Source organism: Rhinoderma darwinii, chromosome 3 (assembly GCF_050947455.1).
Source record: "Rhinoderma darwinii isolate aRhiDar2 chromosome 3, aRhiDar2.hap1, whole genome shotgun sequence".
Lineage (NCBI taxonomy): Eukaryota > Metazoa > Chordata > Amphibia > Anura > Rhinodermatidae > Rhinoderma > Rhinoderma darwinii.
Window position 1 is genome coordinate 102,837,898 of NC_134689.1, and position 16,935 is coordinate 102,854,832.

The following is a 16,935-nucleotide window of genomic DNA, read 5'->3' on the forward strand; positions in this document are numbered from 1 at the left end:
ATAAGTATAATGCCTCTTTAGTGCCCTACACACAGTATAATGCCCCTTTAGTGCCCCCATACAGTATAATAATAATATTTAATATAATATATTATAACCCATTCACGGACACGGTATTTTGTCCTCTAATTGTGCCACACACAGTATATTTCCCCCTGTAGTGCCCGTACACAGTATAATGTCCGCTTAGTGGCTACCACACAGTATAATGCCTCCCCTGGCTGACACACACAGCCCCCCCCTTTCTTGTAAATAGTGCCCCCTGTAGATTGTGCCATACAGCCTTCCTATAGACAGTGCCATAATCCCCCACCTACTCCTTGTAGACAGTGCCATACAGCCCCTACCTCTCCCTTGTAGACAGTGCCATACAGCTCGAACCTCCCCCTTGTAGACAGTACCATACATCCCTCCACTTCCTTCTTGTAGACAGTGCCATACAGCCCCCACCTCCCCCTTGTAGACAGTGCCAGTGCCATACAGCCCCCCTCCCTCTTGTACAAAGTGCCCCCTAACCTCCCCCTTGTAGACAGTGTCATACAGCCCCTCCTCAACCTTGAATACAGTATCATACAGCCCCCGACCACCCCCTTATAGACAGTGCCATACAGCCCCCCACCTCTCCCTTGTAGACAGTGCCCCCAAACAGAAAAAATTGTACTCACATAGGCCCCATATCCCACGAATGGAGCTGCTCCACAAAGCTGATGGATCCTTGCGTAGGCCAGTGTGATCCAGTGATGTAGCTCCCTGAAGGAGAGGAATCCTCATGTGGCCGGGGATTCCGCTCCTGGAGGGAGTGCTTGATATCTCTTCCCATATATGGACAGTGACATCAGGGGCAACTCCTGAAGCAGAATCCCCGTCCACAGCATTGCCGATGCTGTGACTGGGGATTCCACTCCAGGAGAAGCCCCTGGCTGGAGCCGAAGACGAATCACAGGCTACCGCGTCGGCAATGCTGTGGACGGGGATTCCACTTCAGGAGTTGACGCTGATGTCACTGTCCATATATGGACAGAGACATCAAGCACTCCGTCCAGGAACAGAATCCCCAGCCACAGGGGGATTCCGCTACTTCAGGGAGCTACAGTGGCGCTATGTACAGGAACGGAGGTGGGGGTGCTATCTACAAGGGGGTTGCAAAACATCTCCTCCTCCTCACATGCACTTCGCACTGTGAGGAGGAGGAGAGAAAGGCCCCAAAGTGCCCCGGTACCCCGGTTGGGAACCACTGACCTAGTAGATAGCATAGCAGGAAGATATAGTTTTCAATACTTTCCTATTGGATGTTGCGTTGCTACCGGCGGAGCCGCCGGCCATGTGGGGCTCATCCCGGTGGGTGTCATGGGCGTCCTCCTGGTGCGCTCATGCCGGGTGTCGCTGCTATGGCTGCTACAGAGGCAGCAACACCTCTGCGAGAAGAAGCGCCCGGGCGGAAAGGCAGCTGCTGAGTCGCCGGGCCCGGGCGTTTCTGAAACACAAGCAGGGTAAGAGAGCCAGCGTAGCACCCCCTTCCACCTGCTGGAATGATGCTCCCTGTGCAATGGCACAGGTCGCACACCCCTATGACTGGCCCTGGTAGTTCCTACTGCCAGGTGGCAACTGACATCTCGGCTTGATAGTCATGGGCCAGCTTTCCAATTAGCCAAAACAGCACAAAATAACATTCTGCCATTTGGCTACTAGGACCTTTCAAAGAATACAACCGGACTCATAGCTATGAGTCCGATGTATTCATAAAAAGAGCGCTCCTTTCCATTTTTCCTTGCCTCCCTCTACCGTCCTCACAGTGATTGACGGGCTGCTGTGTCTGCAGATTCACAGCAGCCACCTGTCAATCACGGCCAAAAAGGGAAGAGGTGGGGGGAGCGCTCTCCTTATGAATACATCGGACTCATAGCTATGAGTCCGCTCCTTTTTTTTTATCACTCCTATTAACTAAACTAACTTTGGCTAATAGGATAGCAGACCTGGCCATATATATATATATATATATATATATATATATATATATACACACACACACGATGCTGCCCTTAAGTAGGGTTGATAACAGATCCGCTTTTCTTGGATATTTTTTTTTAATTAGGCTTTTCAAAATCACCCTCCTCCCTGAAGTGTCCAACAGCATTGAGTGCTGCTGTGGCTGTGTCCCCTACTGTCATGTATTCGTCTTGAAGTAAAAAATAAATAAAATAATAAAAACAAATTAAGGATGAAAATATGTCTTTATAAATAAAACGGCAACATTTTTGTCTTGTTTAAGATTTTGCATTATTTTTTCCTTTCTGCTATCCAGTATCTATCCAATGATTTTGTTGCCAATAACTTTATATGTCACTCCACAAAGAAGCAATATTTAACACTGTGGTATCTCCTTGCCTAGGGATTACAGTAAAGGAGTACATGTAGTGTCTAAGGATATGACATATTATAGATTTCTGCAGTATCATTTACTCTTCTTGATAACGCAGATGCTCCCAGTCAGTCCTTCAACATGCTATAGTGCTGTGTCAGCATCTGCTCCATGGACATAAAGTGCACACTGTACATGAATCCTCCCTCCCTCCCTCTCATTTCTTCTGCCTCTGGCCATGTGCTGCTTTTTCTTGGCAAAGCCCTATCCCTTTTTTTGGCCTGCGTAAATAAACACATTTACCAGTTATGTTTGCCTTGCCCATATTTGTTATAATAGAATGTAATGTATGCAGCTCAAGAATGTGAACCATCATCCTGCTCTGTTATCAGTGACAATCCTTTTAATTGCTGTATTTCTATAAAGAATAAAGACACCAGTGTGTGTTTCTACCTTACGCAATGCAATATAATAAAAAAAGGTTCTTTACTATGACCTTTTATAATGGTCGGCAACCATTATCACTTCATTGTGTCATGTAATCTTCTGAGTTGTAAGGTTTCTAGGAGATGATAATCTTTAATTATTTATTTATTACCTTATTATATATTATACCTTGACATGTGTGTTCAGAAGTACTACTTTGAAAAGTAACAATGCTGTTGCAAAATCGACAATCACCTATTCAGCCAGGGTGAAAAATATTCCACGTAAATGTCCCTTTGGTGTTTTTTTTATTTATTGTGGATTTTATCCTTGGCATTTTTCTGTTGCAACTTTATATTTTAGTCAAACTTAGTGATGGTGACCACACTCTGGGATCAGTGTACTGGAAAACAATGTTTGAGATTGTGACAGCATATAGTTTATCCATCTGAGATGTCAACATATGATAGCTTTCATAAAGAGCTTCTTACTTCAGTGGTATTCCTTTTTCTTCCCCACGACAACTCTGTTTTTACTGTACTTTTTTACTTCCTTGGACAGAGAGCAGGACAAGCATGCCTAGTTCCTTTCCAAAGAATTAAATGGGAGCGTTTAAAAATGCTGAGTGCGTTCATTCGACAGTCCCATTCACAGTGGACAGCAAATGGCAGTACCAATTCTTGATACTACAATCATTCCATTCTCTACATTATTTTTACTGCCAGCCCCTGAACCTGATAGTTAAGCTATCTTTCCTATACAGTGGTTCCCAGAAATGTATGCAATGTTTCATGTGTGGTGTGACTAGTGATTTGTAAGGTTTTTGTCATGTGCATTTATGTTCCTTTTGATGCATTCCATGATTTTATGCGCCTTGGCAGCAGCTGCCTGACACTGATTGCTGCCGTTAGACTTACTATCTACTAGATCCATGTGTTTCTCATTTGAAGGGATAACTTAAATTTTTCTACTTTAATCCCCTTAAAGACCAGGCAAATTTGAGTTTTTCATTTTAGTTTTTTCCTCTCCGCCTTCCAAAAGCCGTAACTTTTCTATTTCTTCGTCGACATAGCCATATCAGGTCTTGTTTTTTGCGGGACAAGTTGTAGTTTTTCATGGCACCATTTATTGTACTGCAAAATGTACTTGAAATCTGAAAAAAAATAATTTGTGGGGTGAAATGGGCAAAAAACAGTGATTACACCATTTTTTGAGGGGGTTTTGTTTTTACGGCGTCCATCAGGCGGTAAAAACGACATATTCACCTTATTCTACCAGTTGATACTATTACAGCAATATCAAATTTATATATTTTGTTTTATGTTTTACTACATTTAAAAAAATAAAAGTATTTGCTAAAAAAATAAAAATGTTTTGTAACGCCATATTCTGAGAGCCATAACTATTTTATTTTTCCATCAATTTAGAGGTATGAGGGCTTAAATTTTGCAGGGCTAGCGGTAGATTTCACCAATACCATTTTGGGGTACATGAAACTTTTTGATCACTTTTTATTCCTTTTTTTGGAGAGCTAAGGTGACCAAAAAACAGCAATTTGCATGTTTTTTATATATATATTTTTACGTCGTTCACCGAGCAAGTTAAACAATATATTGTGATAGATCGGACTTTTACGGATGCAGCGATACCAGTCATGTTAACTTAGATTTCTTTTAACATTGCTTTAGGGAGAAAAATGGGAAAAGGGGATTTTTTTGAACTTTTAATATAAAATTTTTTTTTTGGAACATTATAAAAATCTTTATTTAACAGTTTTTTACTAGTCCCATTAGGGGACTTGAAGCAGCGATGTTTGGATACTAATGTATTGCAGTATATCGTGATTCAGACTGTCAGGGCTTCAAAGGATATACTGCAATACATTAGTATCCAACCATCGCTGCTTCAAGTCCCCTAGGGGGACTAGTAAAAAAACGATTAAATAAAGATTTTTGTAGTGTTCCAAAAAAATAAAAAAAACATTAAAAGTTCAAAAGAAAACCCTTTTCCCATTTTTTCCCTAAAGCAATGTTAAAAAAATTAAAGGTTAACATAACTTATATCGCTGCATCCGTAAAAGTCAGAATTATCCCAATATTTGAAGCCTTTGTACTCCTTCAAAGGAGTACAAAGATGGCAGACCTGGGGGCCTTCTTTAGACCCCCAGGCTGCCACTAAAACCACTGTAAATGGCCGATCGTGCCGTGGGGGTCCAGTCCAGTATCATGTACATATTTGCTCTTTAAATAATCTGCAAGGTCAAAACTGATCCCTGTGGTACCCCACTAGTTATTGAACTCCAATATGAAAATGTTCCATTTATAACAAACATGTCTTTGACCTATAGCCAGTTACTGTAGGTTGATTTGACAAGACCCATCCCTTGTAAATCCATACTGATACTCTGTTAGAAATGTTTTTGTTTTTGACTGATCTTGGTATAAACCCATTTATCCAGGAATGTTATTGCCCTTTGTTAATAGCTTCTTACTATTCAGAGAAGGGATTTTTTTTCCCCTTTAACTTATTTACTATACATGCTGTATTTATTTTCTCAACAGATATGGACCGGGGAGCTAGAGACAATGGATGTAGATGGTTGAAGTCAAAGGTAAGATTGTAATACCAGGCCGGTCTCTTTAAAAACTCAGACGTGAAAGTCCCCATTGTCATTGTTTTGCATTGTCCTGTAGATCTTTTTTTATTCTTAAAAATGTTGACTTATCCTTTTGCGTAAAATGAGCATTTATTCTAATAAGAACTGTGTATTGTGTCACTTAACTTCTTAATTTATAAAAATATTTGTAATATCCAAATTTATCATTTTCCTCTTCTAAGAGTGACAGTAATCCCAAATTATTTTGTTTCCTACACAATTTAAAACTGACAAGTTCATAGCAACCAATCTGTTTCATTTTTGACTGAATGAATGCACCTTTTTCTTATGCCCTTGAAATATATGTAAAAATATAAGCTTTTTACAAATACAGAATCAATTAACTGTGGGTGCCCTAATACAAAAATTGGGATGAGGCTCTTCTTCCAGTACTTGTTCATACAACCATAAAGTCTTATCTAAGGGCATGATGGTCTGGTGCTTATTCAACCTAATTCTTGACTTTGTGTCCGTGTTGAGGTAAACCTAAACATTAGATAACTGGCAGCTCATTTGGATGAAAGCTTCTCCTTCCAAACCCCCAACCCCTTTTATTTTCAGCTCAGACAAGCGTGCATGTGTTCTCAATGAGTAGACGGAAATAAGCCACTGCCAGTTACCTCTAGCAGAAGCTTGTATTCCTTGAGAACAAAGGATCTTGCATGTTGAAATCCAACATGCTCAATCCTTCCGGGGGAGAGTTGGGACACCACCATACACATTAGATGGTCCGGTGGTCCTGCCGAAATCCGTTGATTCGGCTGACGTACATCTAATGTGGGTGGGCATATTATGGAGCCTCACTAAGATATTCAAAAAGGTATTCTCTAATGCACATATAATGTTATGTATGTTTTACAGAATTATTTGATTATGATGCATATTTCTTTATTAAGGGCTTCCGCAAGAGAAAAATATTTTAGTTCCTGGGCTGGAATCCTAACCAACCAGGAGCCTTAGCAATTACTGGGGATGGCTTACTGAGGGAAGTGAAGTCAAAGACACTTACAGCAAGACACAACCATGTCGAAAAAGGGGCGTAACAAGGGCGAGAAGCCCGAAGCCCTTATACTTTCCCTGCAAGCTGCAAATGAAGACCTCAGGACTAAATTAACGGATATTCAAATTGAGCTTCATCAGGAAAAGTCAAAGGTATGACAGCATAACAAACGAAAGAGAACCAGAAACCCTTCAATTCAGTCCTGTAGCTTTTTAATGACAGCTCCTTGCTTAATATAATAAACTATTAGTATATTGCAATAGATCTTATATCAGATGTTTGGCAATTTTAACTTGTTTACTATTTTCAGCTTTCTCATATTCACACAAAATGGAGTCTGTTTATTGTTTGAGTGTTCACTTGAATGAATGACTCCATGCCTGCAGACTGACACTGACACCCTTCTGTTTCCTAAGCGTTTAGGTGTCACCTCCACTTCTCTAAAACTATGTTGTTTGCTGTCTGTAATGTGCAGGTGACAAGACTTGAGAGGGAGAAGAACCAAGAAAGCAAACGAATAAAGGAACAAGAGCAGCACAGACACACGGCTACGATTTCAGAGCTCAAGGCCAAGCTGCATGAGGAGAAGATGAAGGAGCTTCAAGCAGTAAGGGAGAACCTGATCAAACAACATGAGCAGGAGATGTCTCGGATGGTTAAACTAAAAGAGGCAGAGATCCTGCGGCTTAAGTCTGCTGTGAATGCTCTACGAGATGGCAGCAGTGACAAAGTAAGGACAGCTCTGACCACCGAGGCCCGTGAAGAGGCCAGAAAAGTGTTTGACTCTGAGCGCCTAAAACTCTTACAAGAGATCACAGAACTGAAGTCTGCAAAGAAACAGGTGGATGAAGCCCTCAACAATATAATACAAGCTGATAAGATCAAAGCTGGAGATCTAAGAAGTGAGCACCAGTCTCACCAGGAGACTATTGCAAAATGTAAATGGGAAAGTGAGCGGGACATTCGTAGACTGGTAAGTGGTAGATCACTTTAGGAATAATGTATAAATACCAAAAGGGCTCTTGTCCATAAGGCCTATCAGAATATGGTTCCAATCTTTGTAATGCATGTCAAATAAGTAAGCAACAGCTTGACTGACACACGCTGATCTAATATATAATAATAATGAATGAAAAGACTGAGATTACGGATATGGTGTCTGACCTACCCTGTATTTGTCCTAAGTGTTATTCACAGATGTGTCCACCCTTCACTTTTGTTGAGTTGCATGATGCTAATTCAATACATTCTCACACCATGCAGTAAAAAAAAGGCTATGTTTAACATATACGTATAGGAGTCTATGGGCGACGGATGGCAGGCATATAGCATCCGTCAGAGGCATCTGTCACAGACCTCGAGTAAAAAATTAATATGTTAAGCGTATACTTTTTTTTAACATGGGAGTCTAGGGGTGACAGATGGCTGACGGATATTATCCGTCAGAGACATCCAGCACAGTCATCCAGTAAAAAAACCTATACGTTAAATATTAAAAAAAGAAAAATTTTACATGGGAATCTATGGGAGATGGATGGCATCCTTTAGAGTCCAAATACGAGAGACAAGGCAGCACTTCCAAAAATCAAGGGAATTTATTCACCCAACAATGCAATGCAACATTTCCATCTAACAGGATCTTTCTCAAGCAAGAGAAAGATCCTGTTGGATTGAAACGTTGCATTGCATTGTTGGGTGAATAAATTCCCTTGATTTTTGGAAGTGCTACCTTGTCTCTCGTGTTTGGATTCTACTGTGGGACTCTGGATCAGTTTCCAATGATGCTTGCGCCTATTATATCCTCTACATTTACTGCTCCGGTGCTGTGACACCCCTTCCTTTGTTTGGCATCCTTTAGAGACATCCAGCACAAAATAAGAGGCGTAGATTCATGAAAGGGGTGGCCACAGCATCCCACCAAATTTATTAGAATTTACACCAGAAAACTGTAGTAGAAATCAGCTAGCGTAGAATTCACTCTGTGGGGCATGCCAGGCCTCATAGCCCGATCGGAGTACCCCCTCCCTTCCCCATCCCCATCCCCATCGGACAATTTAAAAAAACAAAACTTTGCTTATTTAACAGCCCCTCTTCGCTTCTCCCCTCCTGGTTCCCTAGATTAATTTAGCATGCTGCAACTGATACAATGTACTGAGGCTGAGCATTATCAGAACGTCGTATGTGATGCTTCACTCAGGGTATTGAGTGCTGTGTTGCATATAAGGCCCTGATGCTGCTTTTCTTCTAAATATATGTGTTGCATCTTACAGCACGAGGGCAGAAAGCTAAGACTGGCATATGCAATGCCAATCTCAGTACATCTGCCCCAAAATGTTAATGCATAATGTTTATTCGTCAGACCCCGGTTTGTGTAACCTCTTATTCAGAAAGCATGTGTAGGTTTATCCCCTATTTTTAGAAAAATTATTTAATATACATTAATACAAATGTTTATTTTTATTTCACCTACTGTAAATTTCCCAAATGCCATTTCATGGAAGTTCTGGATAAAATGAGGCAGACACTGGATCTATTTCTAGATCCACCCTGTGAAATTTAGTATAAAGGTAGCTTGTCCCTGTTAGTTCAAATGATAACTATCAATATTTTACTGCTGTGTTAAAAGGATCCCTATAGGTATGTGGACTTTTCCTGTACTTGGTGCAATATTCTCTCTATGGTGGTGTACAGTATAGATTTTTTTTCCAGAAACTCTGGCCGTATGGTAGTTAGTACATAAGGTTATCCATGGGCTCAGCTAGGTAGATGGGCTCAGGTGGGGGGTTGCAAGTGGGGGTGTACCAAAAAGCTACTCTACCTTAGCCAAGGTAATTAAATACAGGACTTGGGCAGCAAACTAAAACCTTTCTCCAGGTGAAGGAAATCCTAACTATCCTATGTTGTAGCTTGTATATTCTTGAATGTTAAACCATTGAACTACTGTATATTTTGTGTAAGTTGTCAACACTAGAAGTGGTGCCATTATAATGATATTACTATATCTTTACTTAGTTTACTACCAAAACCCACACACATTATTTCCTTTATATTATTCTTTAGATGGATGAAATTAAAGCAAAAGACAGGATAATATTCTCCCTAGAAAAAGAGATGGAGACACAAATCAGTTCCCTCCAGAAACTCCAGTTGCAGAAAGAAGCTTTGGATGAGCAAATATTTCTGGTGAAAGAAGCGGAGTGTAACGTAGGAAGTCCCAAACGTGAAATCCCAGGAAGGGCAGGAGATGGATCAGAGCACTGTGGAAGTCCGGTGAGATAGATGACTTAACCACCATAATTCTATTAAAGTAACACAAATTACTTATCAGAAATTATCTTTTGCTTTTCTTTATCCAGATTTATGTCTATTGGAAGGGTTTCCAAACCGTTCATAACAGAGACAAGCAAAAAAGGCAATTGCCATGTATTTAAAGGAAACGTCTTTGCTTGTGTGTATTGTTTTGTTGCAGTGTAACAGCTGATTATACACCAGAACCCATTAGGAACCTGTGTATCCTGCTTGGGTCTCCCATACACAAAACCCACAGTATTCAGTTACACCATTCAGCCATGACATTAAAACCACTGGCAGGTGAAGTAAATAACATTGATTATCTGGTTACAATGGCACGGGGTAGGATTTATTAGGCAAGGCAGCAAGTGAATAGTAAGTTCTTGAAGTTGATTTGTTGCAAGCAGGAAAAAATGGGCAAGAATAAGGATCTGAGCGACTGTGACAAAGGCCAAACTGTGATGTGAATGCTAGATATCAAAGCATTTCCAGAACGGCAGGTCTTGTAGGGTGTTCCCGATATGTAGTGGTTTGTACCTACCAAAAGGGGTTAAAGTAAGGACATCCAGTGAACCGGTAACAGGGTCACGGGCAAATAATGCTCATTTATGCTCGCGGGGAGCAAAGGATAGCCTGTCCGGTCCACAGAAGAGCTACTGTAGCACAAATTGATGAAAAAGTTACTGCTGGCTGTGGTAGAGAATGTGTCAGAACACACAGTGCATTGCAGCTTGCTGAACTTGGGGCTTTGTAGCTGCAGGCTGGTTAGAACGCCCATGCTGACCCCTTTTTCACTACCGAATATGGCTACCATGGGTACATGGGCATCAGAACTGGACCATGGAGCAATGTAAAAATATCTGATTAATAAAGTTTTCTTTTGCATCATGTGGACAGCCGGGTGCAAGTAAATCGCTTCCCTGGGGATGGAGATGGCACCAGGATGTACTATGGGACGAAGGCAAGCTGGCAGAGGCAGTGATGCTATGGGCAATGTTCTGTTGGGAAACTTTGCATCCTGGCATTCATGTGGAAGCAACTTTGATACATACCACCTACACCCCTACATGGCAATGGTATATCCTAATTGCAGTGACTTCTTTAAGAGGAATAATGCGCCCTGCAACACTGCAAAGATTTTCAGGAATGATTTGAGAAACATGACAATGAGTCTCAGGTGTTGACATGACTTCCAAATTCTCCAGATCTCAGTCCAATTGAGCATCTGTGGGATGTGATTCAAAGTCATCTTTGATACATAGAAGCTAGCGCTCGTCTATATCCATTAATCCCATCGAGAATGAATGGAGTGGTTGTTGTATAGGTGATAAGATTACCCCTTTAAAGGATCTGCTTCGAACGTCTTGGTGGCAGATACCAGAGGAAACCTTCAGAAGTCTTGTATAGTCCATGCCTTGAAAAATCAGAGCTGCTTTATCGGCACAAGGGGGACCTACACAATATTAAGCTGATTTAATGTTATGGCTGAAGGGTATATATCTGCATCTAAACCAGAACTATACAATTTATACCCTTGACCATACCATAACCCAGAATAGAAGCTGAGTAGTGCAGTGCAGTACTGACAGGCAGGCAGTAAAAGTCAAAGTAGGGCTAGGTTCTCAGCACAATTGGGTGAATGTTTGGTGCCCGGAAAATCAATGACTAAGCTGTCCATAGGCTGTCAGACATATAGTATGACAAAAGAATGTCTTTTGGCACACGTCTGGACATTATGCAATGATTTACCATTGCATCAACTGTACAAATATCCGTAAACTATGCTTTGCAATCTAATTTTATGGAAAAAATATATACGAAGCAGTATACTTTTTTTTAAAGGGATTCAGTTGCAGATGTACAGATGTAGCAATCTTTAACTTTGCACTTAACACGTTAAAAAATATACTGTGGCAAGAAACTTTAACTTGAATTCTTTAATGGCGTTTGTTGTGTCACGTGATATGTTATCACACTGCAGCAAGTTATCAGTGTCAAGTTAAAGTTTTCTACATCTGTATGCAATTTTATAAACATACAGATCTGGGGATCAAAAGTGTTTACGATACTGATGCCTTCAAGATTTTACAACACTTATCTGCTTATCAAATTTAAGATGGCCCACAAAGGGGCAGTGGATAATATATGGACACAATAGATTACAAAAGAGGAAAATGGATTTCCTAATGCAAGACGAATGCTTTATATAGGGAATAGTATATACAGCAATGTTCAAATATAAAATACAGTTAGGTCCAAAACTATTTGGACAGTGACACTAGTTTGGGCATTTTAGCTGTTTACCAAAACATATTGAATATACCGTAATATAATTCATATGGGCTTAAAGTGCAGACTCTCTGCTTTAATTTGAGGGTATTCACATCCTAATTTGTGGAAGGGTTTAGGAATTACAGATATTTAATAAGTAGCTGCCACTTTTTCAAGGGACCAAATGTAATTGGACAATTATCTCTAAAGCTATGTAATGGGCTGCATGGGCTATTCCCTCATTAATCCATCACCAATTAAGCAGGCAAAAGGTCTGGAGTTAATTCCAGGTGTGGCATTTGCATTTGGAAGCTGTTGCTGTGAACCCACAATATGAAGTCAAAGGAGCTCTCAATGCCAGTGAAACAGACTATCGTTAGGCTGAAAAAAATGAAGAAATCCATCAGAGAGATAGCACAAATGTTAGGAGTGGCCAAATCAACAGTTTTGTACATTCCTGAAAAAATTAGCGCACTGATAATCTCGTGAACTCAAAAAGGCCTGGACGTCTACGGAAGACAACAGTGGTGGGTGATCGCAGAATCCTTTCCATGAGGAAGAAAAACCCCTTCACAACATCTACTCAAGTGAAGAACACTCTCCTGGAAGTAGGTGTATCAGTTTCTAAGTCTACCATAAAGATAAGACTTCATGAGAGCAAATACAGAGGGTTCACCACAAGGTGCAAAACATTAAATCAGCCTCAAAAAGAGAAAGGCCAGATTAGACTTTGCCAAACAACATGTAAAGAAGCCAGCCCAGTTCTGGAACAGCATTCTTTGGATAGATGACACTAAGATCAACCTGTACCAGAATGATGGGAGGAAAAACATATGGAGAAGGCTTGGAACGACTCATGATCCAAAGCACACGACATCCTCTGTAAAACATGGTGGGGGCAGTGTGATGGCATGGGCATGCATGGCTGCCAAAGGCACTGGGCTACTAGTGTTTATTGATGTTGTGACTGAAGACAGAAGCAGTCGGATGAATTCTGAAGTGTTCAGGGATATACTTTCTGCTCAGATTCAACCAAATGCAACAAGGTTGACTGGACATCGCCTCACAATACAGATGGGCAATGACCCAAAACATACTGCGAAAGCAACCCAGGAGTTTTTTAAGGCAAAGTAGTGAAATATTCTGCAATGGCCAAGTCAATCACCAGATCTCAACCTGATTGCGCATGCATTACACTTGCTTAAAGAGGCACTGTCACCAGTTTATAACTGACCTATCTTCTACCTAATCTAATAGGCGCTTTACTGTAGATAAGTAATGTGTTGTTGTTTTTAAAAAAACTTTTATTTTTGACAAAGTTATGAGCATTTTAAGTGTTATGCAAATTTGTTCTTAATGCCCAAGTGGGCTTTTTTTTACTCTTGACCAAGTGGGCATAGTAAAGAGAAGTGTATGACGCTGACCAATCAGAGTCATACACTTCCCATCATTTATGTTCAGCTGTACTCACAGCACAGCGTGATCTCACGAGATCACGCTGTGCTGTCACTTACTCCCACATTAACTTTACCGGAGTGTCGGGAGAATGAAAAGACATCGCCCCCAGCCAGGAGGCGATGTCTTTTCATTCTCCTGACACTCTGGTAAAGTTACAGGGGGAGTGACAGCACAGCGTGATCTCGCAAGCTCAAGTTGTGCTGTGAGTACAGCTGAAAATGGATGAAAAGACGTGTATGAAGCTGATTGGTCAGCGTCATACACTTTTCTTTACTATGCCCACTTAGTGAAAAGTTAAAAAAAGGCCACTGGGGCATTAAGAACAAATTTGCATAACACTTAAAATGCTCATAACTTTGTCAAAACTAAACGTGTTTTTAAAAAAAAAATAACACATTACTTACCTACATTAAAGCGCCTATTAGATTAGGTAGAAGATAGGGCAGTTATAAACTGGTGACAGAGCCTCTTTAAGTCAAAACTTAAGGCAGAAAGACCCACAAACAAGCTACAACTGAAGACAGCTGCAGTAAAGGCCTGGAAAAGCATCACAAAAGACGGAACCCAGCGTTTGGTGATGTCCATGGGTTCCAGACTTCAGGCAGTCATTGCCTTCAAAGGATTCTCTACAAAGTATTTAAAAAAAAATATTTATGGTAATGTTAATTTGTCCAATTACTTTTGAGCCCCTGTAGGAGGCTGTGTAGAAAAATGGTTGCAATTCCTAAACATTTCACAGGATATTTTTGTTCAATCCCTTGAATTAAACCTGAAAGTCTACACTTTAGTTGCATCTCAGTTGTTTCATTTCAAATCCAATGTGGTGGCATGCAGAACCCAAATCATGAAGATTGTGTCACTGTCCAAATAATTCTGGACCTAAGGCCTGATTTACACGAGCGTGTGCGTTTTGCGCACGCAAAAAACGCGGCGCTTTGCATTCGCAATAGGCACTTAACAGCTGCGTGTGTCATCAGTGTATGATGCGCGGCTGCGAGATTTTCTCGCAGCCGCCATCATTTTGACAATCCGTTTGAATGTTTGTAAACAGAAAAGCACGCTGTGCTTTTCTGTTTACATTCAGAGAATGACAGCTGTTGCGCGAACCACGCAGTTCGCACGGAAGTGCTTCCGTGCAACCTGCGTGGTTTTCACGCACCCATTGACTTCAATGGGTGCGTGATGCGCGAAAAATATAGAACATGTCGTGAGTTTTACGCAGCGGATTCACGCTGCGCAAAACTCACGAACTGTCTGCACTGGCCCATAGACTTGTATAGGTCCGTGAAAAGCACGCGCGTCGCACGGACGTATGTCACGGTCATGTAAATGGTGCCTAACTGTAATTCCCTTATCACAATCATTCCCTTTATGAAAAACAATTCCATATCAGAGCAAGGGGAATAAAAAAAAACAAACTTCGCTATGTGGGACCGTGCCCTCAAGGTAAGGCCACACATTCTGGTTTTCTTGAACCCCCTTAAATATAAAAACAATTATGAATTCCAAAAGACAAAACAGCACTTAACTTTTTGTGAAAAATAAAATCAAAATTTTTGTCAACCCTATGGACGATTTTTTAATTAATTCACGATTTTCTTATTTTTAGGAGTAATTAAGGAATTACTGTGCATGCAATTCTCTTATCTCCTAAAAATACCAAGACTTTTCTTTTACATAACACAATTGCAGGCATAGTTATCCAATAATATATATTGATTATCGAGATTGTCCCTTAGCTGCTACGTGTGATCGCACTCACTTATAAAAGGGACATTGCTGATAATTATCATACATATATATTTGGCTCAGAGAATAAAAAGAGCAACTATGAGTGCAGAGGAACGCCAGGAACAACGAGAAACCAATTCCCAAAACAAGTTGTTAAGAAGGCAAAACCCTGAAGTAAGACAAGCCTATAATGAACAATGTCGTCCTCAAAAAGCACAATTATAAATACTTATCATTCCTTTTGCTAGCAAACCCGTGTAACGGGTTTTCTATACTAGTGATTATATATGCTGGTAAAATTTATAAAAATGAAATTCTCACATAAACAAATGGTCTGTTTGTAGGACTTGCGAAGGAATCAAAGGAGAATTGCTGAGTTAAATGCCACAATCCGGAAACTGGAGGACAGAAATACATTGCTTGTGGATGAGAGAAATGAACTGGTAATGTATTGTACTGTGTTATTGTTTAATTTTCTAGAAAATTACATGTTTTGATAGACGGGGAGGTGCTCACACTATTACAAATGTGTGAGTAATTGGACACTTCAGGTGCAGTGATGAAATGAAGCTAGCTTGACCAATATATAATAACTGAAATCAATATATAATAACTGAAAGGTCTATGGAGTTCCCAGTGGTACCCAATGTTTGGCTTGCACAGGGGCGGACACAGAAAGTTCAGGACCCCTGTGCAAAAACAATGCAATGCCCCTCAGGAATAATAGCAAAAAATATAATAATAGAATAAAAATATACCGATCCATTTATATAGTAACCCCCCCCCCCCCCCTAAGGCATTTGAATTACAAATAGTACATATGTATATATTGTACATATATATATATATATATATATATATATATATACATATATATATATATATATATATATGTACGTAAATATAATATATATATTTGGTTCCAGCGCTGAGAATGCAATTTCTGTTAAAACGGGAATCTGTTCCCAAGTTTTATTTTGTCTTGGTTAAAATCGTAGCAGAGAAGCTGCGAGCAATAGTTAGTGACAAGTGGGTATCGTCCAAAGTACAGAGAAATGAAGAGAGATAGGCGGTAGCCTACGCGTTTCAGACCTTCACTAGGTCCTTAGTCATGGCTAAGGACCTAGTGAAGGTCTGAAACGCGTAGGCTACCGCCTATCTCTCTTCATTTCTCTGTACTTTGGACGATACCCACTTGTCACTAACTATTGCTCGCAGGTTCTCTGCTACGATTTTAACCAAGACAAAATAAAACTTGGGAACAGATTCCCGTTTTAACAGAAATTGCATTCTCAGCGCTGGATCCAACTCCCCTGTTTATGAAGTATCTCTTGCGTGTGCCGACACGAGGATCCGTGTGCTGATCCCCATACCCTTCTTGTGACAAGGTGAGCTGGAGGATTTTTTTCACATTTTTTTCTGTACATATATATTTGGTGTCAGGGGCCTCGGGGCCCTAATCAAAAACACCTGTGGAGAGTGTCACACACACACACAGTGCCCTCTGCAGAGAGTGTCACACATAGTGCCCCCTGTAGAGCGTGTCACACACTGTTCCCCTGTAGAGTGCCACACATTGTCCCCTGTAGAGAGTGCCGCACATAGTGCCCCCTGTAGATAGTGCCACTCACAGTGCCCCCTGTAATGAGTGCAACACACAGTGCCTAGTATTTTTATTTTTTTTGTTAATTCAGACATAAGTAAAAAATCTCCAAACTTAGGAGAAAAACTAACAAATATAAA

At 40.5% G+C, this 16,935-nt stretch overlaps 1 protein-coding gene across 1 annotated transcript in view; it reads left to right on the forward strand.

The window, feature by feature from the left end:
* Nucleotides 1–16,935, forward strand: part of JAKMIP2 (janus kinase and microtubule interacting protein 2) — a 136,193-nt gene that overhangs the window by 86,817 nt on the left and 32,441 nt on the right. Inside the window, exons 2-6 of the mRNA XM_075856517.1 lie at nucleotides 5,347–5,396; nucleotides 6,338–6,593; nucleotides 6,917–7,414; nucleotides 9,502–9,711; nucleotides 15,537–15,635. Coding sequence (XP_075712632.1) covers nucleotides 6,465–6,593; nucleotides 6,917–7,414; nucleotides 9,502–9,711; nucleotides 15,537–15,635 — 936 coding nt within the window. The 5' untranslated portion in view covers nucleotides 5,347–5,396; nucleotides 6,338–6,464. The remainder of the gene's footprint in view (nucleotides 1–5,346; nucleotides 5,397–6,337; nucleotides 6,594–6,916; nucleotides 7,415–9,501; nucleotides 9,712–15,536; nucleotides 15,636–16,935) is intronic.